Source organism: Ailuropoda melanoleuca, chromosome 8 (assembly GCF_002007445.2).
Source record: "Ailuropoda melanoleuca isolate Jingjing chromosome 8, ASM200744v2, whole genome shotgun sequence".
NCBI classification, from domain to species: Eukaryota; Metazoa; Chordata; class Mammalia; order Carnivora; family Ursidae; genus Ailuropoda; species Ailuropoda melanoleuca.
The window spans coordinates 96,560,128-96,584,679 of record NC_048225.1 but is presented as its reverse complement, the minus strand read 5'-3'; the positions used below and the strand labels follow the sequence as shown (position 1 = coordinate 96,584,679).

The 24,552-nt window shown below is 40.6% G+C and overlaps 1 protein-coding gene across 8 annotated transcripts in view; it reads left to right on the top strand.

The window, feature by feature from the left end:
• Positions 1-1,307: 1,307 nt before the first annotated feature.
• Positions 1,308-24,552, top strand: part of CR2 (complement C3d receptor 2) — a 34,549-nt gene continuing 11,304 nt past the window's right edge. The window contains exons 1-21 of one of the 8 annotated variants that reach the window (XM_034666934.1): positions 1,315-1,491; positions 8,540-8,545; positions 10,051-10,150; positions 10,567-10,652; positions 11,229-11,627; positions 12,642-12,818; positions 12,901-13,003; positions 13,640-13,725; positions 14,904-15,293; positions 16,792-16,980; positions 17,276-17,375; positions 17,622-17,704; positions 18,207-18,614; positions 19,150-19,326; positions 19,406-19,496; positions 19,794-19,870; positions 20,873-21,280; positions 21,910-22,086; positions 22,161-22,248; positions 22,608-22,690; positions 23,195-23,587. In XM_034666934.1, the coding sequence (XP_034522825.1) occupies positions 1,434-1,491; positions 8,540-8,545; positions 10,051-10,150; positions 10,567-10,652; positions 11,229-11,627; positions 12,642-12,818; positions 12,901-13,003; positions 13,640-13,725; positions 14,904-15,293; positions 16,792-16,980; positions 17,276-17,375; positions 17,622-17,704; positions 18,207-18,614; positions 19,150-19,326; positions 19,406-19,496; positions 19,794-19,870; positions 20,873-21,280; positions 21,910-22,086; positions 22,161-22,248; positions 22,608-22,690; positions 23,195-23,587 (3,679 nt within the window). In that variant the 5' untranslated portion in view covers positions 1,315-1,433. The other 7 variants (XM_019809368.2, XM_034666936.1, XM_034666935.1 and 4 more) reach the window with 7 other exon arrangements.

Below are 24,552 nucleotides of genomic sequence, written 5' to 3'. Positions count from 1 at the left end.
AGAACCCCCTAACTAAGCTGCTCTTGAATTCCTGACACAAAGAAACTGTGGGAGATAACAAATACTTATTCTTGCTTTAAATCAGTAAGTTTAGGGTAATTTGTTCTATGCAATAGATAACTAATTTAAAATTCACTCTATGAAAATACTTGCTGTGTACTCTTCAAAAATGTCAAGGTCATGAAAGACATCAAAAGGACCAAGGATCTTTTCCAGATAAATGAGGAAAAAAGACATAACAATCAAATGTAATGTGTGATCCTTGCATGATCCTGGCCAGAAAAATGAAAGGGTGAGAGAGAGAGATTGCAATAATAAAGATTACTGAGATGATCGGAGAAATTTGAGTATAACCTTCACTTAGATAATATTTTAATGTTTGTTTCCTGTTTTTGTTCATTGTACTGTAGTTATGCAAGAGAATGTCCTTGTTTTTAAGAAATATATCAATATTTAGAGGAGTATCATGCCTGTATCTTATCTCAGTTCCAAAGTAACAATTACATAATTATATAATCATATATATGTATATGTGTATATATCTAGCTCTCTCTATATACATGTAATTACACCTATAGCTATCTATCTCTATGTCTATATAAAGAGAAAGAGAGAATGATAAAGAAAATATAGTGAAATGTTAACATTGGGTAATCTGGATGATGGGTATACGGGAATTCTTTGCACCATTCTTGAAAATTTCTGTAGAAATTGCTTCAAAATAAAAAGGGCATAAGAGGAGACGTGGCTGCAATCCATAATTTCCTTTCTAAGTAAACTGTTTCTTTAAACTGATGATTTGAAACATTAATAACTTTTTAAATGAATTTATTGGATCCAAACCAGAATTTTAGGATAGGATAGGATAGGATAGGACAGGGTAGGACAGGATAGGACAGGATAGGACAGGACAGGACAGGACAGAACGGAACAGAGCAGAATAGAATAGAATAGAATAGAATAGAATAGAATAGAATAGAATAGAATAGAATAGAATAGAATAGAATAGAACAGAATAGAAGGCATTATAGATTAGTAAGGGTGAGTACTATTTTGAGAAACTTGTTTCATTCCTCCAGAGAGACAAAAGTGGATGCACTACGTTGCGCGGTAGAAAAAGTTGGAAAGCCACAGCGCTGAAGGCTAGAGCCAGAGCCAAAGACCGGGTCACAGCTGCTCCGCCCCCCTGCCTCTGACCCCCTCGCCCCCTCCACCAGGCGCCTCCGAGCCTGGGCGGACCGAACAGGCGCTGGCGTCCGGCCCCCAGGCAGCCTGCAGGTGTGCGCGCAAAGCCAGCACGTGGTGCCAGACTCTATTTAAGGGCCCCCGTGCCGCGGCTTTCAGCTGCCTCCTGCTTCAGCCCTGCTCTCCCGGAGCTGCCGGAGGCTCGAGTGTCTTGCAACGCATCCCGCCGCTGGGGCTGCCGCCGGGGCATGGGTGCTGCGGGCCTGCTCTGCGTTTTCTTGGCTGTCATCGCGCCCGGGGTTCTCGGTGAGCTGGGAGGGGGAGCACGGAGGTAGGGACAGGTCTGGGGCAGGGACGCCTCTGTGCGACGGTGCAAAGCAGAGTGAATAAGCGAGAAGGTCGGGTCGGTGCCGGACGCTTGACAGCCTCCTGCTCGCTTTGGGGGACCCCCCCCCACACATGATCTTCTGGTCCTGAAAGTGCTTTACTCGCTCCTCCTGGGGCTGGGGCCACTCGCTCTGCGCTGTCTGGGCTCTGGGCTCCCGGCTCCCGGGACTCAGGAGATGCTCATCTTTCTGCGCCCGAGGTCTGCAAGCGCTAACGCTAGCCAAGTAACCAGAACCTACTCGTGATGTGTGCAAAGACCTCCCGCTGCCTTCCCGGAATAAGAATAATGTCTGGGTCCGAGGTGTGGTTCTCATGTTTTTTGAACTTTGATGGGATGCTGGTAAAGAGATTCTAAATGAATAACGCCTGGAGCTATTGAGAAAAGTTGGTATGTGAATTAAAACTACAGTCATCTTCGTGTTGCTTAACTCCTTTAATGGTAAGGGCTCCAGAAGGTCTCATTCAACGTTTAACACCCCCCCACACACACCCCTCCCATTGTCTTAATTTTAGAGAAGTATAGTAGTTTCTTACGATTAGAGTCTCTTGGCCACAACATGGCTCTAACTTTCTAATTATCTCCTGGATACAGTGAATTACTAGTTAAGAAGTTTACTATCTGCAGACCTCAATAACTGGGTGACTTTTGGCAAGTCTTGTAGCTCCCTAACCCTCGGTTTCTTCATCTGTAAAATGAAGCTGGTGGTCAGCCGCTCTGCCACCTTACTGCACTGCCTTGAATATGAGGTGAAATTAGGCAAATGAAAGATGGGTGTTACTCGTGACTACTAAATATCAGTCATAAGACTACTATATAGACCTGTTTTTGTGGAGCCAGCCTTTAAGTATAGTCACCCCAGCGTGTTAATTTTAGAGCTACATTGGTTCTATTCCAGCCTACTTTGTCTGCTTCCTGACATCCAGATTTCTCCTAACCCTTAGTCAAACATTTCCCCAGACCAGTGTCTTTATGGCTCTCTCCTACGTATTAACTTCCTGTGAAAAATTGCATGTTCACAACTTTCCCTAACCTGTCTGGATGGCACAGTTTCAGACCTGACTTCTCATTAGCATTCCATGACTATTTCTGAGTTTTAGAGCTGATATTGGCAATTGAAAATCAGGTTCTCCACCAGCCCTGCCAGTTCTTCATCCCCTTTCAGGACCAGCATGCAACCACCCTCTGGTCACTTAACTCCAGACACAGGAATGATGAGGTCTACCTGTCAATGGTTCTGGCCAATGTGCTTCTGTCGTTTGTCTTAGCGGTCTTACGCCAACATTCTAATCGTAAGCATTATGATTACCTTTGTCACGACCTCCTCTCTTAAAGGTCACTCTTTAAGTGGCCGATGGTGAAAACCAAACTTGTAAAATATACTTTTTCATTCCTCCACTCCTTTGCTTCCTACTGACTATGGGATTAAAAAAAAAAATCTAATGTCTTCGGCCTTTTTGTAGTTGGATCCCATCTAAACATGCCCCCCAGATTCCCCACTGTTTCCAATCATGAATGCACTATTCATCTTCTTGCCTGACTATCTCCCATGGTCCTTCACTCATGCTTTGCCCAGACACCCCTCCTGACTTTTGCTTCTACTATGTACCCTCCCTAGACCGTCCCTTGACACTTGGCCAGTTCCTGACCTGGAGGATGCTTAACAAACTCTTGAAGAACTTTTCATAAAAGTTATTTATTTTTCCAGTTTTATTGAGAAATAATTGACATATATTGCTGTATAAGTTTCAGGTATACACCCACTATGGTTTCATTTACATATACTGTGAAATGTTTACCACAATAGGGTTAGTTAACAAGCATCATCTCATTTAGATGCAATAAAAAGAAAAGAAAAAATTCTCGTGATGAGAATGTTTCAGATCTATTCTCTTAACTTTCCTGCATATCATACAGCAGTACTCACTATAGTCATCATGGTGAACTTTATATCCTAGTACTTATCTATCTTATAACTAGAACTTTGTACCTTTTGACCACCTTCCTACAATTTGCCCTCCCACCACTGAAATACTGGTAGTGACAAACTGACCTCTTAATGAATTTGGTGTGGTTTGGGGGGTTTATTTGTTTGCTTGTGGTTTGTTTTTAGATTCCACGTATAACTGAGATTGTACAGTATTTGTCTTTCTCTGTGTAACATTTCACGTACCATAGTGCCTTCAAGGTCCATCCATGTTGTCACAAAAGGTAAGATTTTGTCATTTTTAATGGCTGAATAATATTCTGTTGTACGTATATATACCACACCTTCTTTATCCATTCATCCATTGATGGACACTTAGGTGGTTTCCATGCCTTGTAAATAACGCTGCAATGAACATGGGGGTACAGATCTCTTTTTGAGTTAGTGTTTTCATTTCCTTTCAATGAATTCCCAGAGGTGGAATTGCTGGATTGTGTGGCGGTTCTATTTTTAATTTTTTGAGGAATTGAGGTGCCTTTTAAAATATAGGTTCCTGGGTTCCATCTCACTCTTCAGAGATTCTCTGGTTTGGGGTGTGGCCCAGGAAGCTGAGTTTAACAAGTACTCTGGAAGATTCTGAAGCAAGTATCTGTAGGGTACACTGCTATGAGTGAAGTCCTATGGGAAGCAAATTCCCTTCTTAGAGTGTTTTCCCACTTTTCTCCTTTTGTTTATTTGCATAAACCGATTCTAATTTCCTGCACTCTTAAATTTCACTCTTGCCTGACTTACAGCAACATTTCATTCTACACTAAGAAAGCAAAATCATTAAGTAGGAATTCCCTTATTTATCAGTCATCTACCTTCATTTGAGATCAGATCCTTTGTCTCCCCTATTTAAAACCTGCCAACGGCTTCCCATCACATTAGAACAAAATCCATGCTCTTTACCCTTGACTCTAGGTTTCTGTCTCTCTGAAATTCTCTGTTCTCCCTCACTCCCTCTGCTCCAGCCACATGGCCTTCTTTCTGTTCCTTGAACATAGTCACGTTTGTTTAGACTTGGGGTTCCGTCTGTTGAAGTACCCTTCTTACATATCGTCTCTCACCCATCTCCTCGACATTCAGGTCTCACCTCCCCTGGCCACCCTTCTCTGACTCATCGGAAGTAGTCTGAACCCCAGTCACGCTCTATCACACAACCGTGTTCTATTTTCCATAGAGCACCTTTCATCATATGAGACCTTCTTGTTTATTTTTTTACTTTGTTGCTTGTTCTCTCATTGAAATACAAGTTCATGAGAGCAAGGTCTTTGTCTTCTTGCCTGATGAATCCCTCACACTAGCACATAATGAGGAGTTCAGTAAGAACTCCTGTATCAATGGAAAAAAATCCTTTCTCCCAACAAAAGTCAACTTCTCCTTCTGAATTATGGTCACATTCCATCCCGTCTTGCCTGTGCAAGGACTTGACTTCTGCAGATACCCCGTCTTCTATCACCCATTTGTATCTCTCTGTTGGATCATCCCTACCAGCAGTTAAATATGCTCCAGAGCATCCTTTATTGGGGGTGGTCAGGGGATTTCTCATGACCCTCTTCTCTTCCTTCTCATCCCTCTTCTCAAAACTTCTCACTCCCTACTTGCTCACATTTCTTTATCGCCTTAACCCACTCCAGACAGACTTCTCTCCCCCACATTCTCCTAAAGCTACTCTCAGCAATGTTACTACTGACCTTCATGCTGGCAAATCCAATGGTCATTTTTCTCTCCTTATCTTCTCAGTCTTTCAGCAAAAGCTGACTACTGCTTTTCTCTTGAAACCATTTTCATTCTCATCTTCCAAAACAGGGCACTCTTATCTGGTTTTTTTCTGTACTTCTCTGGTTACTCTTGGTCTTTTTTGCCCTATCTCTCAATATTTTAAGGTCTTGGGGCTCAGCCCTGGGTCTCCTCTGGTTTTCTCCATACCGTCTTCCTAAGAGATCATATTCAGTCTCATGGTTTTATATACTGTTTATATGTTGATGACTCTATTATCTGTAGTCTTAAACTCTCTCCTGAGTGAAAACTTTGTACATCCAACTGCCTTCCTGCATCTGCATGTGTGGGCCCAATAAGTGTGTTAAATATACCAACTCTAACATGGAACCAATTGTGCACACACACACACACACACACACAAACTGGTGCTTTCCCATCTTAGGACATGGTATTACCATCAATCAAGTAACTCAAGTCACTATAAGTAGCCTAGAAGACATTACTGAATCCTGCCATTTCCTTACCCTCCCCCCATCTAACAGTTTTTGTTCTAATTTCTACTTCTACGGTGTATTCCAAACCCATCCACTTCTCACTGTCTTCCTTTGGTCCAAGCCTCATTTTTTTTTTTGTCTGAACTACCATAATAGCCTCCAGACTTATACTTCCTGCTTCTAAAAACAAAAATCCAGTCCATTCTTCACTCACTGGCCAGACTATTCTTTTTAAACGTAAATCAGGCCATGTGACTCTCCCGCTTGAACACTCTGGTGACTTCTACTTAGACTTACTTACTTACTTACTGTGGCCTAAGAAGTCTAATATGATTCCTCCTGCTAGCTTTCTAACTTGATCTCCTACCACATTGTTTTGATCACTACATTCTAGCCACACTTGCCTTCTGTCTATCCCTAAAGCATAGTAAACCCATCCCTGCTATTAGGCTTCTGCCTAAAATGCTTTTATTCAGTGCTTTACCTGGCTGGCTCTTCCCCAGTCACAACTCAAATGTCTCCTCTTCATAGGCCTTCCTCAACCATCATAGCTGAAGTCTTTTGCCTCCCTGTCCCTTCCTCCTCCTGGTGCATTACATTTTGACACATCACTCTGTTTATTTCCTTTACATACCATTTAATTATTGGTATCTGTCTGTCTATCTCTCTCCCTCTATAGGAATATAAATTCCGTGAGGGTGGGAACCTTGTTTCTAATGTTCTTGTGTATCTCCTCTGTTTGGGACAGTACCTTGGTTAATATGCATGACTGTCTTTCAAAAATGATCAAATAGGCAGGAAACCCAGTGTTAAGGCATTTGATTATAATAATTTTCATTCTCAATAAAAAATTTTTCCTCCTATCTGCTTTCTGACCTAACTTTCAGTTTTATTTTTATTATCTTATACATTCTTCATTCATTTAAAATGGATTTCTAAGCCATTCCAAGTAAAGCCCCCTGGACCCAAATAGAGTTAAACATATCCCTGTTCTCCAGAAATTGCTTTGCCTTATCCATTTTTAACAGGGTTTGAAGAATGCACATGACAGTGTCTTACCACTAAGAAAAGTTTTATTTCTTAATGGCTCAAGGACTAACCTCCTTTTCTCTGATATGGAAGAGAACACGATTGATGGAAATTCTTCTTGTGACCTGGATTTTTGGCAATTCATTACAAATAAGAACTATTGTCCCCCAAAAGAGAGAGTCTCAAGTCTTATTGGAGATAAGATTTTCCCATTATTTGTCATCCAGAAAGTATGATTCTTATCTCCTTTCACCTCAGAAGATCACATTATAAAGTACCTTTCTGCCCTTACTGCTTTTAGATCTCGGTTCCTTCTTAGTCCACATCATTGCTACTGATCATTACAAATTTAAATTGGTCCTCCTGCTTGTAGAGAATTATTTGGTATTGTCCATATTCAAGTTATGTAATTATTTATTAAATCACTTGATTAGGATGAATTGGTACAAGTAATGCCAGGATTGTGAAGATGGTCTTCTTTGGGGTCAGACCTTTACTTTCCCTATAGTGTTGCTGTGTTGCACAGGTATGCACTTGGAGACATTTGTGGGGGTTAATGAAGAAAACCAAAGGAGTCGAGGAGAGGAATAGAAGACCTGAAGTGATATCTGGGTCCTAACAGTGATGGCTGCTCTTAGGTCCTGTCCACGACTTCTGCAACAGAAGTGTCAGGCTACAGGAAGGCTAAGTCTGGCCGCAATCTTGGGAGCTATGTGTTTGCCATTGTTCATTTAGTTCATGTTTATTCTCTTTTTTTTCAAGATTTATTTATTTGACAGAGAGATAGCAAGAGAGTGCACAAGCAGGGGGAACAGCAGGCAGAGGGAGAGGGAGAAAGACTCCCTGCTGAGCAAGAAGCCCAATGTGGGGCTCAATCCCAGGACCCTGAAATCATTACCTGAGCAGAAGGCAGACACTTAACCAACTGAGCCACCCAGGCCCCCCTCATGTTTATTCTTTGACTTTCACCTGTACGTGTCTCAAACTTGTTTGAAAAAGAAAGAGATTTATAAATCTGATATTCAAATATCCTGCCATTCTGGAGTTGAAACTTGAGCTCTCTTTCATACCCAGAAAAATGATTTTTCCAGGTACATCCTCAAGTGTATGGGTGTTACAGTTTCTTACTCATCTCCTAGGATAAGATTTGTTTCATTAATAGTAATAATAATATTATTAATCACAGGGAACTGTCTCAAAATGACTAGTTCCTTTTATCTAGTACCCATCAGAAGTATTTACTCTGCTCTCTTAGGGGGCATATGACTCTAATGGAATAAAATAATGCAGAATAATGAACATATTTTCAGCTTGCTAGGACCAAAAATTTAATGATTAACAGAGTAATGTGAATTCATTTAACTAATTTTAGAGGATCATACATGTGCTGTACTTAGGGGTCTCTAACGTACTTTAATTCCCTGTGTTATCCCAGGAAGGCTTTTATTGATAAGGTTTTAGTTTTTTGTAATGAGTCTTTAAGAATATGGAACAACTCCAGGGTCTTTATGGAATTTTATAAAAAATTATTTTCTCCAGCTCTTCCTCTAAGTCTATCCTAAAAAGTCTCTGAGCTTCTGAACTTATATCTCTGTATATGCACTTATACTGCAAGACCAGTCCCAGAAAATACTGCCACATTTTAGGTTTACTTTCTAAAGATCAAAGTTGTCAGGGTAATTGGTGACAAAACAGAAGCACAGTAGAAGTTTTAGCATCTTCTAGTTTTGATATTCCTGTGGTCTTTGTCTCTAGGTCAGTGTAAGTTCCTGCCAAGGTATCCTTTTGCTAAGCCTAAAATTGAGAGTGATCAGTCTGAGTTTGCTGTTGGGAAAACTTGGGAATATGAATGCCTTCCTGGGTATATCAAGAGGTCATTCTCTATCACCTGTCTAAAGACCTCCAAGTGGTCAGATGCTCAGCAATTCTGTAAACGTGAGTAATCTGTAAAAGAGGCATCTTTGGGTCTATCAGTGTATGTCTATGAGCTAATCTATTATTTTCAAGATAAAAGACCAGCAAATTAGTAAATCATCTTACATTAAGGGGGTTCCTGGGTTCTCCACGTTTCTTTTATTCCTAAGAACATTGGGTATTGGGGTTAAGTCATCACAGCTGGCCAGCCCTGTTTATCCTGTAAGCTCCACAACTTTGTTCTATGGTCTCTATACTGTGTTGAGTGAGATTAAAAGTTAGTATACAAAGAACACTGGTGTCACTTCATTCTTATCCCATTCAATTCAAGAAATATTTTTCAGTAACCACTAGGTGTGAAGCATTAGGCTAGATAATGGTGATGGGGGTACACAGAAAAATTAGCTAGTCTCTGCCTTTGAGGAGCTCCTATACTAGCTGTGAAGACCGGCTTTTAAATAAATGCTGTACTCTGATGTAATTTCTTTTATTTATAGAGATAAAGTTCTATGGGACCATAGGGAAGTAAATAACGAATGTTGTCTTGGAGAATTAGGGAAATCTAGGCATTACAGGTAGAGGAGACAGCATATTCAAAAGCATAGTGGTACAAAAGAACAGGAAGTCTTTGGAAAAAATAATAATCCAGTGTGGCTGGAGTATACGGAGCATGGTGGGGAATAGCAGTTAATTAAGCGGACTGAAGCTTAATTGTAATGGGCCATGCATTTTTCCCCCAATAAACAATAGTAAGTCACTGTAAGTTTTTAAATGCAGGGAGGGGCAATGCCATATTTGTGTTTCTGAAAGATAATATATACAGTGGTATAGAAGGTGTGCTAGACCAATTGAGACCAAAGTTAGAAAGGTAAATTTTGCTGTGCAATGATCCAATCAGAGACTACAGCAATGACTAAATAGTTGGTTTGGAGAGAGATTTCTGGAAACTGGTCACTAAAATTTGGTTAGCAGTTGAATGAAGAGCAGTGGGTAAAGGATGAGTTACAGAAAGGAAGTGATGACTATGAGTTTTTTTTTTAAGCCACAGACTTGGTAAATGATGCCATCAACTGACAGAACATAAAAAGGGGAAATAGAGATTACAAATTATGATTAACCACTAATAATGTTTGCAACCATTCTCAGAAATACAGAGTGCATGCTTTAAACAAATAGTGTTCTGAAGTTGACTGATCCTTTGGAAGATAGAAGTTTTGTAAATGTCAAAAATGTCTTTGAGTAAGTGTGAGTAGGCTAGTTGGCAAGTCCAGTCGGGTTGGTATTTAATATGAAACACAGAACATCCCCCAAATCCAGTCCCAAATTCTGTTTTGTTTTGCTCTCCATTATAGGTAAATCATGTACGAGCCCTGGAGAACTCCTCCATGGCTCTGTCCTCATACCCAAGGGTGCCGTGCTTGGGTCAACAATTACATATTCTTGTGATCAAGGGTGAGTTGGCAAGAGACATCTTCAGAATACATGGGTATTAGAACAGCGGTTTCAACCAGAAACCATCAGTTCTTCAAAAGAAATCCAAGTAATTGCCACCTACCCTTAAAAATAGATAAGCAAAAAGAGAATTGCCACTCTGATCTGATCCAGAGACAACTCTTCAAAATTATCCACTAGAAGAGAAAGAAATTGGGGCTATTCTTCTTCTGATTTTAAATCTCCAACATTCCTGACCAGGAGCCAAATCTCATTTGGCTTTAGATTGTTGAATTTTTTGTATGAGTCCTTAGTGATCCCCATTATTTGTCATACATGATATTCTATCCTTTGCCATTCTTTCAGTAGAAAAAGAACTAAGCTTTCCTAAAATGTCCGTCTAGCTGGAAGATGATCACCCATCTCTTTGTCTTTAGATACCGACTTATTGGTGATTCATCTGCTACATGTATTATCTCAGACAATATTGTAACCTGGGATAAAGACATGCCTCTTTGTGAAAGTGAGTAAGATGATTCCTTAATTACACCCCATGTAATTCCTCTTGTCCCCTTCTAGAGGGGAATTGGGCATCTGCACATCAAAATGAGCACCCAGAAAAGTCACACTTGGTTTGGGTAGTTCTGGGCACAAAGCTGTAGTTTCTCTTCTACTGTATCTCCCAATCCCACCACACTTTCCTTTGATTACTGTTCTTTGATGATAAGTTATTTCATAGTGAGTAAGTGCTAAAATCTAAAATGTGCTATGAGATTATACACTGCCATCTTTATTCTATGCAAAATGCTGGCCATCCTAGGTGTTTCCCATAACAGTTTATCTATACTTTGGGGTGAGGGGGGTGGGAGGAATGGTGACCAGATCCTAGTTCCTTGACTTTTCATCAGGCCAGTTCCATAGCTTTTTCTACCTTGATAACTTCCTATTAAGAATCATCTTTGAGAGGAGGATACAGAACTTCAACAATCTGGGTTAATTGTTGGCTGAGTTGAAATTTGGTTTGCAAGAGTGAAGACAAAATTCTGAGAAGGTATAACCTTTAAATGCCTTCTCTCTTTTCCCACCTACCCCTCAAAAGCTATTCCTTGTGAGCCACCCCCAGCCATCTCCAATGGGGACTTTTACAGCAGCAGTAGAGAGGACTTTTTCTATGGAATGGTGGTGACTTATAAGTGCCACGTTGGACCAAATGGAAAAAAGCTGTTTGACCTCCTGGGTGAGAAGTCAATATATTGCACCAGCAAAGACAATCGAGTTGGCATCTGGAGTGGCCCTCCCCCTCAGTGTATTCCTCCAGTCAAATGCCCAATTCCAGAAGTTGAAAATGGAATTATGGAATCTGGATTTGGACGTTCATTTTCTTTAAATGATACTGTGATGTTTAGGTGTAAGCCTGGCTTTACCATGAAAGGCAGCAACATAGTATGGTGCCAACCAAACAGCAAATGGAATCCTCCTCTGCCAAAGTGCTTGAAGGGTGAGTTGTGCTGAAACTTTAGGGATCTAGAAACAAAATGAAACTTTTAGAGAAATAGATATATGGTATTTATGAGAAGAGGAGGGGAAAGATAGTTGGGTGTGCTGGTTAAAGAATTTTAAAGTAAACTTTGAAAGTAATATCTAAATTTTGAAGAAGTAGGAAACTGACTATATTATGGGACAGTACAAGATCTGCATTAATGTAGGGCAAATTAGAAGACCTAGAAGGAAGGAAGGAAGGAAGGAAGGTAGGAAGGAAGGAAGGAAGGAAGGAAGGAAGGAAAGAAGGAAAGAAGGAAAGACGGAAAGAGCGAGCCAATGATGAGAGATTTTTTTCCCCTCCAAACATATAGATGATTCAATTTTATTTAAACAAGGGTCAGATAAACTCTCAATCCTATTGGCCATGCCAATGGAGGAAATTGGCCGATGTCAGAATTTGATTAAAAATACTGTAGACCTTATACATTCTCATATTGAAAAATGTGGCCTTTGTGGAACAAGGCTAAAATTAAGACTGGGTCACTTCCCCACTCTCCCTTTCTCCCCTACTCTTATTAAGAAATGTCTGACTTACTAAAAACCTGGCAACATTGGGAGGCCCTCCCACACACCTCAGAAATGTTATCAGCCTGGTTTGGGGACAGCAGGGAGAAAGAGGTACATTGTGATAGTAAAAATGTATTATAATAGCTAGCTTCCCTTGGCTACAATATTAGTGAGAGAATATTCAAGACCTTTTTAGTTAAATGACATGGAAAATGATGAGTGGGTGTAATGTTTCCCAGCATAGATCAAGATGGAAAAGCAGGTAGTTTCATGGTTCATCCTATCTGAAAAAATAAAGTCCCACTGCACCTCCACCGCAGCCAAAGTAGTCTCTGCCTTACACTTAGGAGTGTTGACATAACCACCTTCATCCCAACCCTGTCAACCCCAAGTTGGCTTAAGCTATAGAGGACAAAGTTCTTATTTCAGAAATAAAAGGCCTCTGGTCCTGTTCTTTTCTCAGGGTGTCTACCACCTCCACATATCAACCATGGTAGTTATAACATCTTGGATAAGGAATTCTTTCCAATTGGACAGGAAGTGTCCTACAGCTGTGACGCTGGCTACACCCTCATTGGAACTAGCCCTATACAGTGTACATCCTTGGGAACCTGGAGCCATGCAGCCCCTGAATGTGAAGGTGCCTAAAGCTTTATTCCATCTTAAGGAAACTCAACTGTTTCCTGACTCTTCATGTGCCAGCCTTGTCTTTTTTTCCCCAGCAAAATCATGCGATGCCATTCCAAACCAACTTCTCAATGGCCATGTGGTGGCTCCTCCTACTCTCCAGCTTGGGGCAGTGGTTTCATTTGTTTGTGATAAGGGGTGAGTGTGAAAGGAGAGGGCCTGGATTGAGACCTATGATCCATAGCTAAGCAATGCGAAAAGTGATCTCTAAAGATAGCTAATTTTTTTTCTCTTTATGATTTTTTCTTGTTTTCTTTATTTTGTATGACTAATAATACTAATATGAAGCAAATCCTATTGATTTTTCTCCTACTCTATGTATTGTGCATGGCCAGGGAGAGCTAGGAATTATCCTTTCATCATGTGAAAAAGCAAAATTTTGGGTCAGAAATTAAGGTTCCTATTATGAAGAACAATGGGGGTTTAGTAAGAGGGATTCTTTGGGGGGGTGCTTTTAGGTAACAAGGTCTTTGATGTTTTCTTCAGTAGGAACTGAGGTTTTTTCTTTCTAAATGGTCAAGAGAATTTTGACATTTGGATGCCACAGAGGAAAGGGAGAATTCAAAAAGAGAATACTATCATTAAGTTGTGTTTTTTTTTTCTCTGTGTTTTTACCTGGTCTGAAGTCATCACATAGCTGAGCTGATTCACAATCTTGGACTTTTTCCTTAAGCCAGAAATGATTAATACCGCATACTTGGGAGACGTGATTAATTCCATGCAGCTGAAAATTGATTTGTTCTGGTGATGATTTGCTACCCCTTATTATTTAAGGTACCAATTAAATGGCCAATCTTCTAGTCAGTGTGTCTCAGAAGGAATGAGAGTACTCTGGAATAATACGTTTCCTGTCTGTGAACGTGAGTAGAAAACAAAAATAATCAAATATAGATCTTGTCCCCTGATTTTTGGTGTATTCCCATGCATAACATCTTATTCATATGTGTGTGTGTGTGTGTGTGTGTGTGTATGCCAGTCTTCTGTATGATCTAGGATGCAGAACAAAGCTAAATTTATTGAATTGACTACATATTGTATCAAGTATTCTATATATAAAGATAAATGCTCTCAATGTTCTCCCTACTGAAACTGAGTAGCACTGATGTGCTGAAGTGGTTTGGCTGGGTCTTCCTATGCCAGTTCCCCTACTGATGAGCAACTCTTGGAGCTCAATGGAAATCAACCAGAAGTTCTGGATGTTGGCAGTTTTCCCTTTATTCTGAGACTCATTCAGGAAAGATGTGCATATATCAACACAGCTATAAACAATATCCTTCATGTGTATTAGGACAAGGAAATAAAAACTAGGAGGTCATTATTCAAAACCTCTGATGACTTTCTGTGGGCTTTTTCGAAGGGGTCCAGCATCAAAGGATAACAAAGGATCTGCAGTGATGCTGCCGTATCTTCAGTAGTAAGACAAAATGTGTTCTCACCACTTGTAGCTCCAGTTGTCTATTTGAGACAGGCATTGGATAATTAGTATGTTCCAGGTATCATACTTGTCATTTTCAGGTACTTTTATCTCACTGGATTCTTCTTGTAACCTTATGAAGTAGCTTGGATCATACTATAGACAAAGAAATTGAGGCTTAGAGAGGGTAAGGCTTGCCTAGTCACACAGCTATTGAATGACAGTGGCGATTTGAAACCAAGTCTATTGAGCTCAAATTTCACTAGTGCGTGGTGCCTCCCCACATGTGATTAACGTATTATTAAGATTCTTCTTCTGTGCTGTTTGCCTTTTGTTTCACTAGAAAATTGATGAGACTCTAAAGTATTCAATAAATTCTGTTTCATTGTTACTGTTTGGTCAGGATGGAGTTTATAGACCCGTTGATTTGTTTGCTGCAGATGGAGAGAAATGTAAGAAGTTAGGAGGTTGGGGCTAAGCACGGACTATGAGTAAGAAGTAAATTATACAAATGTTTATCTGTCTGAAAAAGTGACATGACCTATTTTTGGACCTTTCATCTAAATTTAAATCTTTTCATTGTCAGGATTAGTATGACCACATATTTCCTTGTTTACTTTTCAGGGATTTCTTGTGACCCTCCTCCTCCTATCAAAAATGGTTGGAATAGTTATTCTACTGGTTCCATACCTCTTAACACCGTGGTAAGGTACTCTTGTTTTAAAGCCTTCAAGCTCATTGGAGAAAGAATCCTTTTTTGTACAAGTAAAGACCAAGTGAAAGGAATCTGGGATAAAGCTGCTCCTGTATGTGAATATCATAATACAAATTCTCTTTGCCCTGAGCCCATAGTGGCAGGAGGATACAGAAATAAAAAATCTAGACCACCATACAGACATGGTGATTCTGTGACATTTACCTGTAATACCAACTTCACCATGAAAGGAAACAAATCTGTTTGGTGCCAAGCAAATGGAACCTGGGGGCCAACACCACTACCAACCTGTGAGAGTGGTAAGTAAAAACAAACACAAAGCTGAGTGGGGAGGCTGAAACCTTGCATTTCTGTGCAGATCAAATTTTCATTCTGACGGAAGAACAGTGTGGATGTATGAATGGTGGGAGTGGAGGGGAGGGAAAAGGGGGAAAATTATGGTTTCTTGTTTTTCCTTAGTCCTGGAGGGATATAAATGTTCATTCAACAAACATCAATAGAGCAAAAAATAATGGGAAAATGTAACTGAACATACCTAATAATTGAATGGAATAAGTCTCACAAGGATGGGGGTCAGAGTTGTTTGGGATGTGGAAATTAGATGGTTTTAAACTATGTATCTGGGTTACTGTTAAATTGAGAAGAAATGTGGGATCTAATAGCAAAATATACCCTATGGATTTATTTATTTATTTGAAAGATTTTATATATTTGAGTGGGGGGGGGAATGAGTGAGGGGAAAGGCAGAGAAGCAGACTTCCCGCTGGGCAGGGAACCCAATGAGGGACTCGATCCCAGAACCCCGGGATCATGACCCTAGCCAAAGGTAGACACTCAACCTTGACTGAGCCACCCAGGTGCCCCCGCCCAATGGATTTAAAACTCATCTTTGAATAGGCATTGGGCTATTCTGGCAGAAATGATGCTCTGTTATCTGTGGCCTCTATGGATATTTTCTGAAGTGGTCCACTATTGTCCAAGTCACCTATGAAGCCATAGCATTTCAGATCGAATGACTTTAAAGATAGGGGCCACTATAAGTTCTTCATTTTCTTAACATTTGGTTTGGTTTATGTTGTGGCTGAAACCTAAAGCTGAATTTCAATACACAATTACAGGGACTGGCAGTACTTGACAAAATTTATACCATCAAAATTAGCCGTTTTCTTAATAAAGAACAGCATTGATAAGTTCTAAATCAATTGAATTGAAAAGGCTGTCAAATCATTAGAAAAATATGGATCTGTCTATAAATATGTATATAATCTTGGAGGTAAGGAAGATCTTAAGATAGTAAAAAAATGGAGTGACCGTGGAAAACAATTAAACCTTTAGAAAGATTTAGATAGATCTATACGTATTGACTTGCGAAAATATAGACAGATTATTAAGCAAAAAAAAAGGCATAGAATAATATGTATTAAGTGAACATACATACACATACTATGTGTATATATGTATCATATATAGGATCCCCAAAATGTATATTACTAATGTGAGGCAGGATGAGCCCCTAAATAATAACATGCTACTTTTGATGCAGAGAACAGGCTATGGGTAGGAGGAGAGTATGGGCGAAAATGAACTTTCTTTGGTAATTGAAATTTTTCGCAAGGCAAATGTAATTCTTGTAGCTAAAAACAAAAATGTACCATTTGTGGTATAAAATGCATACACTTAAGCCACACCTGTCTGATCTTTAAAAGGCTGAATGTTTGGATCTATGTATTAAGTCAAAATCTCGATTGTGAAGGGTATGTCATCTGATGGCCTTTTTCCTAATGTGTGTTTGTAAAGATTTCCCCCAGGAGTGTCCACCGCTTCCCACCATCCCCAATGGATCTCACACAGGGGAGGGGGTTGGCCCCTTTGCCCCAGGATTATCTGTGACTTACAGCTGTGAACCTGGTTACTTGCTTGTTGGAGAAAAGACCATTAGATGTTTGTCTTCGGGGAACTGGAGTGCTGTTATTCCCACATGTAAAGGTATCTACATTTACAACAAATTTTAAGAATTGGGGCTATTCTGGGGTACCTGAGTGGCTCAGTCACATTAGCCTCAGACTTGATTTTGGCTCTGGTCATGATCTCAGGGTTGCAAGATGGAGACCCACATTGGGCTTCATGCTGAGCCTAGAGTCTGCTTGAGATTCTCTTTCCCTCTCTCCACCTTGGCTGTTCCCCCCAACTTAGGTGCACGCACTCTCCCTCTCTCTCTCTCTAACGTTAATTAATTAATTAATTAATTAATTAATTAATTAATTAGGGCTTCTTTCCTTAGAGGCACAGTGTGAACCTCCAGGACCTTTTCTCAATGGATGGATAAAGGGCCCTCCAAGTCTTCGGGTTGGTGCAACTGTGAACTTTGACTGTAATGAAGGGTGAGTATCAGGAGGGCCTTGGAGATTTAATTCACTGGGTTTATGTGTGCATGGTGTGACCTGTGACACCTGCCAAGGGTTCCTCTGTGAGAATCCAGGGATAGCCTACGGTGAAGCTGGGAGAGAGAATGCTTATGAAAGGAGTTGGTACGCATAATTAAGTGAATTTGTCTTGAATTTTAAGTGGAGGCTGTTTCTGCAACACCTGCTGCCTTCTCGTCCTGAACAATCCCCCTCTGTCCCCAGGTATCGGTTACAAGGCCAATCTTCCAGTCAATGCGTAATTGCTGGACAGCGGGCGTCTTGGACCAGGATGCCAGTATGCAAAGGTAGGTTAGAAAACTGTGGTTTGTAGCTAGTTCCCTGGTCCTTGAACAGAACATTTCATTCTCAGCTTAACAAAAAGCTTTTGGTCCAGTCATTACTATACAGAATCTTATAGAGCAGAGATCTCACGTAGACATCTCGAAGGGGTAAGTTCTTCACTGAAGCATCCTTCAGCCACCTCCTTACTCTCTGCTTACTCAAGTGAAACAGGGTTCCTAGGGTCTTCCTTCTCTGAAAGCTCTGTAGACTTGCCAGCCAGGCCAGGCACAGAAAGGGGATTGCATTTTCAGTAGAAGAAATCAAAGGATCACCCCAGTAGATATACTCAGGAATAAAGTTCTAAATCCTACTTTTAAAATCATATTGCTTTAGCTGCCTTGATTGGTATGTTACAGATTCAAGTATCACTGTCCCTGATCCTAGGAGGGGACATGGTACAAGCAACATCCAAGGCATTCTTCATTTGAGGTACAGCTGCAATCTTGTCATTTCTAATTTCTCTAGAAATTCTTTGCCTGCCACCTCCTTCTATTCTCAATGGAAGACATACAGGCAGCTCTTCAGAGAACATTCCTTATGGAAGCACAGTCACTTACACCTGTGACCCGGACCCAGAGAAAGGAGTAAGCTACATCCTTATGGGGAAGAAGACTATCCGTTGTATCACCAATAGTCAGAAGACTGGAATCTGGAGTGACCCTGCCCCAAGCTGTGAACTTTCTAGTTCTTCCATTCAGTGTCCACCTCCCCAGATCCAAAGAGGCCAAATATCATCTGGGCAGAAAGAGCGATATTCCTATAACGACACCGTGGTATTTGCTTGCACATATGGCTTCACCCTAAAGGGCAGCAAGGCAATCCGATGTAATGCCCAAGGCATATGGGAGCCATCGGCACCAGTCTGCGAAAAGGGTGGGTGTTCCGATACTCAGAGAAGGTGCTACTGATTCATTTCTTTTAAAGAGTTACAGGATGGGGTTATGGATTTAAGTAGGGCCTTTTCCAGTTTCTAGTCCCCTCAATTCTGCTACATATAGCGAATATAAATTATATCGGTTTTCTTAACATCACCCCTCCACTGTTGTTCCATTTTGTGGGAGTATCCCAGGAGAAAAAGCATTAGGGATCACTAAGTTGCCTCTTTCTCTAGGGAAAAAAAAAAAGTGCTGTTTGTTTCAATAGTAATTTTTTAAGAGAAGTCAGCAAAACCCCCACCCCAGGGTTATATCCCATTAAACACATCAGAGATGAGTCCCTAAAAAAAAAAGAGAAGAGTTAGAGCCCCAAGTAGAAACTGAACAAAGTCTGCGGCAGCCTAAGTACAGAAATGAAAAAAAAAAAAAAAGATGAACCATTGATCTAAAATTACCCCAAACTGAGCTACATATTAATAATATCTTTGTTTCTTTCTGTTGTTTATATAAGAAAAAATTTTCTTTTCCTTTAGGGTGCCAAGCCCCTCCTAAAATCCTCAATGGACAAAAGGAAGGTGGATACATGGTCCGCTTTGACCCAGGAACATCTGTAAAGTACAGCTGTGACCCTGGCTATGTGCTCGTGGGGAAAGAATCCATACGTTGTACCTCTGAGGGGGTGTGGACACCCAATGCCCCCGAATGCAAAGGTGCCAGGCTTTGCATGTAGATGTTTTATGGTTTTGAGGTTGCCTTCAGCTGATTTCTCATGCAGGTCTCTTTTCTTAGCGGCGGAGTGTGAGCCTATTGAAGAGCAAGTCTTCAACAAACCCCAGGATCAATTTGTTAGACTAGATGTTAACTCTTCTTGCGACGAAGGGTGAGTGAGGGCTGCCTCAGCCTGAACCAGGTCTGGCTTATCCATGCACACTACAAGCTCTGCTCTCTGCATTTAACTCAAAGAGCCTTCCTTGTCACCTCTTCGCAGAAGGGTTGATTGCACTGTTGTTGCATGCGTGGAAATGCTGCCTATGCGATGGATGGATGGTGCTGATGCTGGCTACATATTTGTCCCTATTATTTCTTGTCCTAAAAGTGGTGAGTCTGCTTTGAGCCAACAGCCTTGCTTAACTTCGTGGTCACCAGATGGCAAAATGACATGACTCTTTGTTTCTAGGTATCGGTTAGATGGCAGTGTTTATCAGAAGTGCCAAGGTGCAATTCCTTGGTTTATGGAGACTCGTCTTTGTACAGGTGAGTAGCAAAAATGATGGAGGACCTGAAACAGTGTGAGATGTATGCATTTCCTGGGAGATTTCTGTTAGAGGCCGTGTTATGGGAAAACAAATATTAGATTCTGTTCGATTAACTTTGTCAACAGTTCTAGTTGCACAGTTTTGCTGTCGTTCTGCTGCCACCTCTTTCTACTTCGTAGCATGCCAATCAATTTAAATGTATGTACTTTCTGATTCTCGTTTTTTGATTTAGGAGTTTAGGGACAATGAGGACAGTGAGTATATGAGCCACCATCCTTGATTTGGGGAACACTGTAGTTTAGTGGAGAGAGAGGGGATTTGTGTGGGTTCTGAGCTCAGATTCTGTTGCTATTGCTTAATTTGAGCTGGGGCAATTTATGTAACTTCTTGGAAATTCCAGCCTCTTATCTGGAAGTTAAATTGAGACTCCAGACGTCACTGTTATTAAATTTAAATTTACTTTGTAGACGAGAAAATTACCTGTCAAAAGTAGATGCCCAATTGACAGCGATTCTTGGCTAACCTCTCATCTCATCTCAGCGCAAAGATGATACTCAAAAAACCTTAATTCTACCCCCCCTCATGTCTTTTATTCACTTGCTGGTTCTTTTGAAAAACAATGATTTTAATTACCAATTTATGACTGGACTTCACTGCCTCACAATATGATACTAACGAACATGTTCACTTTTAACAAATTACAAAAATCTTTGCTATGATATCTGTTTAAATCGAGTTTTACTGTATGGTGACTAACATTATATAATTTAAAAATATTATTTAAAAAAAAGATAAATCGAGTTTTACATACATAATGAGCTTTGATGTAGCTCCTGTCATCCAAACTCATCCATATCCTCCAGGAAATCCAATGATAACAGATTCATAACCAGCTTCATTCCTCTTTGGGGTCTTCATTTCTCTTTTGTGTCACTTCATCTTCTCTTCTTCGGTATCTGATACTGGAGCGGAATTCTACAGTAAATTCTCATCTCTCTAGAAATCACCTGCCCACCACCTCCTGCCATCTACAATGGGAAACACACAGGGAATTCCTCAGGACATGTTCTGTATGGAACCACGGTCACCTACACATGCAACCCTGGGCCAGAGAGCGGAGTGGAATTCAACCTTATTGGGGAGAGTACCATCCGTTGTACAAGCAACGACCAAGAGAGGGGTACCTGGAGTGGCCCTGCCCCTGTCTGTAAACTTTCCCTCCCTGTTGTTCAGTGTTCACCTGTCCAGGTTGCAAATGGATATAAGATATCTGGCAAGGAAGCCCCATATTTCTACAATGACAGTGTGACATTCAAGTGTAAGCATGGATTTACTTTGAAGGGCAGCAGTCAGATTCGTTGCAAAGCCAATAACACCTGGGATCCTGAAATACCAGTTTGTGAAAAAGGTAAAGACCCAATGGGGGAAAATGAGGTATTTGCTTATTTATTCTTGTTTATTAGCTCCAACCCAAAACTAGGGTCATAGAAAAAGGCAAAGGTGCACAGATTACTATCCCATTTCTCCCATTCTGTGATTGAATGTCCTATGTGTTTTTATATGTTCTTCATGTAAATGCCCCTTTGGATCTGGTATGTATTCAGCGTAGATAATGAGAGGACCTTTATTTTTTTATTTTTTTCAAGTTTTTATTTAAATTCCAGTTAGTTAACATACAGTGTAATATTAGTTTTAAGTATAGAATTTAGTGATTCAACATTTCCATACAACACCCAGGGCTCATTGCAAGTGCCCTTCTTAATCCCCATCACATATTTCACCCATCCCCCACCACCTCTCTTCTGGAAACCATCAGTTTGTTCTCTATAGTTAAGAGTCTGTTTCTTGGTTTTCGAGAGGACCTTTTAAAGGTTCCTGGTTCCTGCAAAAGAGCAGAAAACATTTGGTGATTAGAGCTTCATAATCTTTGGCTTAAAAGTTTCAGATTGTCTGCTGTCAAATGTTGTATACTTAATGTTCTTGAGTATAAATTCCTTTTTTTGTTGTTGGTATTTATGTGGGGAGTTTTCTCTTCAGGCTGCCAGCCACCTTTTGGGCTCCTGCATGGTCAGCATACAGGTGGAAATAGGGTCCTCTTTGTCTCTGGGATGACTGTAGACTACACCTGTGACCCCGGCTACTTGCTTGTGGGAAACAAATCCATTCACTGTACACCTTCGGGAAACTGGAGTCCTTCTCCCCCTCGGTGTGAAGGTACTTTTAGTTGCAGAGTTGTTTTTCTCTGTGATATCAGGCATGCATAAATAATTCAAACTTTGCTCTTCTAGAAGCACTGTGTCAACCCGTGAGAGAAGGTTTTCAAGAGCCTCCCATGCCTTCACATGTGGTACCATTTAATACATCCTGTCAAGAGGGGTGAGTATGAGCTGGTCCATTCTGAAAAGAGGTCTACCTCATCTTGTGCATTAATTTTGACCTCAACTTGTCTTGCTGACTCCCTCTAAAGGTCCCTCATTGTCACACTCACAGAGAATGTGAGGTTCCAGAGGTCTAACTAACATCTTTCTGACTTTTCAGTCCTTTCTTGACATGGAAACAGCTTTGCTGTGGAAAACTCTATGTCTAAAGTAGTTTTCTTATTTGGAGGGCCAAGAGTTTCAGCTCCTGTCTGCCGAAGCTCTTATTTAGAGGTGCCCCTATATCTGTGGTTTGAGAAAGCTAGGTTGCAGAGATGCGATACTGGGAAGAGGAAATGCATTACAATCTCTCTCTAGGTACCAGTTGACTGGACATACTTATCGGAAGTGTCAAGATGCTGAGAATAGGGTTTGGTTCCAAAAGATCCCACTTTGTAAAGGTAAGTTAGAAAAAATATTGTTGGTGGGGTTGTAGGGGGTTAGAGAGGGAAGGCCACTGAAGAACTAGCCTTATAACTATCTCAATAGTCTATGTGTTCTATCTCATTGTACATAAGATAAGACAAATCTTATCTTTCAAAATGTCAGCACTGGCATTGGGGAAAAGAAGTGGTCAGGTAGGAACTGAGTATTTGCCATACATCTGCTCAAGATTTAAGAAGAAACTATATATATGGCCTATATTTCTAGTGTATGGGAACATAGCCATATTTATTCCTTTCTTAATACTTTGTTTTCTGAATTTATTTGGAATAAGTATGTATTACTTGCATAGAGAATTTAATAACACTGTTTTAAAGGAAGCATCATCTGGGTTCTAAAAATCTAGATTATTTTATGGTTACATGCAGTACGTGCAGTAGCCTAGTTTCTTTTGTGCCTGACTGAAGACTGTCCACCTTGGTGCACTCGCTGAAGCAGAATTTTCTGAATCTCTTCTACAGTAATTCACTGTCAGCCTCCACCCGTCATTGACCGTGGAAGGCCCAGGGGCGTGATGGCAGAACCCTTTCTATATGGAAAGGAAGTCTCTTATGAATGTGACCAAGGCTTCTCTCTTCTCGGAGAGGAAAATATACGATGCATAAGTGATTCTGAAGGACATGGATTTTGGACGGGACCTCCCCCAAAGTGCTTAAAATCTCCTCCCGTGATTCACTGCCCTAGCCCAGAAGTCAAACATGGGTACAACCTCAACAAAACTCGTTCCTCATATTCTCACAACGACACAATATACGTCGCCTGCAATCCTGGCTTCATCATGAACGGCAGTCACGTGATTAGGTGTCATACCAATAACAAATGGGTGCCCAGTGTACCAACTTGTATCAAGAAAGGTAAGATATTTTAAGGAATAAAGTATGGGGTGTTGTCCAGAATAAAGAAAAAGGGCTTTGAATCTACACTGACCATTCGAACTACAGAAAAGCGAAGGCAATCACATTGCTTTACGAGATACCCGCCTTGTCTTCTCATCTGATTCTTTTTTTCCCTTCCCTTTCTAGGTGTGTTGAGCAAAAGTACATGGTTAACTTACAAATTTATGGAGTCTCTAAAATTTATTCTTTTTACTGATTTATAATTTAAGAAAAAACACACATACTTTTGGGAGGGCAAGTGTTTGGCAATAACATTGCTTGATAATTTGATATTTAAGACTGTGAAACCAGCCAGAAAGAGGACTTTGGGTTTGTGGAGATGAACAGTGGCCCTCAAACGCACTGAATTGTCTTTCTTGTCATTTTAGTTCTCATTTGGCAGTTTGATTCCTGTCAGGAACTATCTACAACAGAGCCTGCCAATCAGTGCCCCAAGAACTGAATTTAGCTCACCAGAATGGTTTTCTTTGGCTAGCACAGTAGTCTCATCCTAAATGAAACCCATCTGCACAGCACTGAAGATAAACACTGAATGTCTAATACATTCAGTGAGGGCCCCCTTTGGTTTCCTGCAAGACACCTATAACTTGAACCAGGCAATGGCTGCCATTTTGTGACAGATACTCTCTGATTTGTCCTATCTGGTGGCTTCAGTTCCTGGTTCCTGAAGGCATTTGAGTGTGAGACCCTTAAACTACAGCCTCTTAGCTATTTAAAGGGAAAAGAAAAGAATGCTATTAGCTGATAGATTACAATCATGGGCCATGATCATTGACATTTCATAATGTTACTTTTGACATTATTCTTCAGATCCCATATGCAGGCAATGCAAATTTCTGTCCAGTGCTACTTGGTTTAGGTGGAATGAATAGTTCTAGATACCAATTAGTTGGCTTGTGTTCTACCTTCTTTCAGTATTGCTG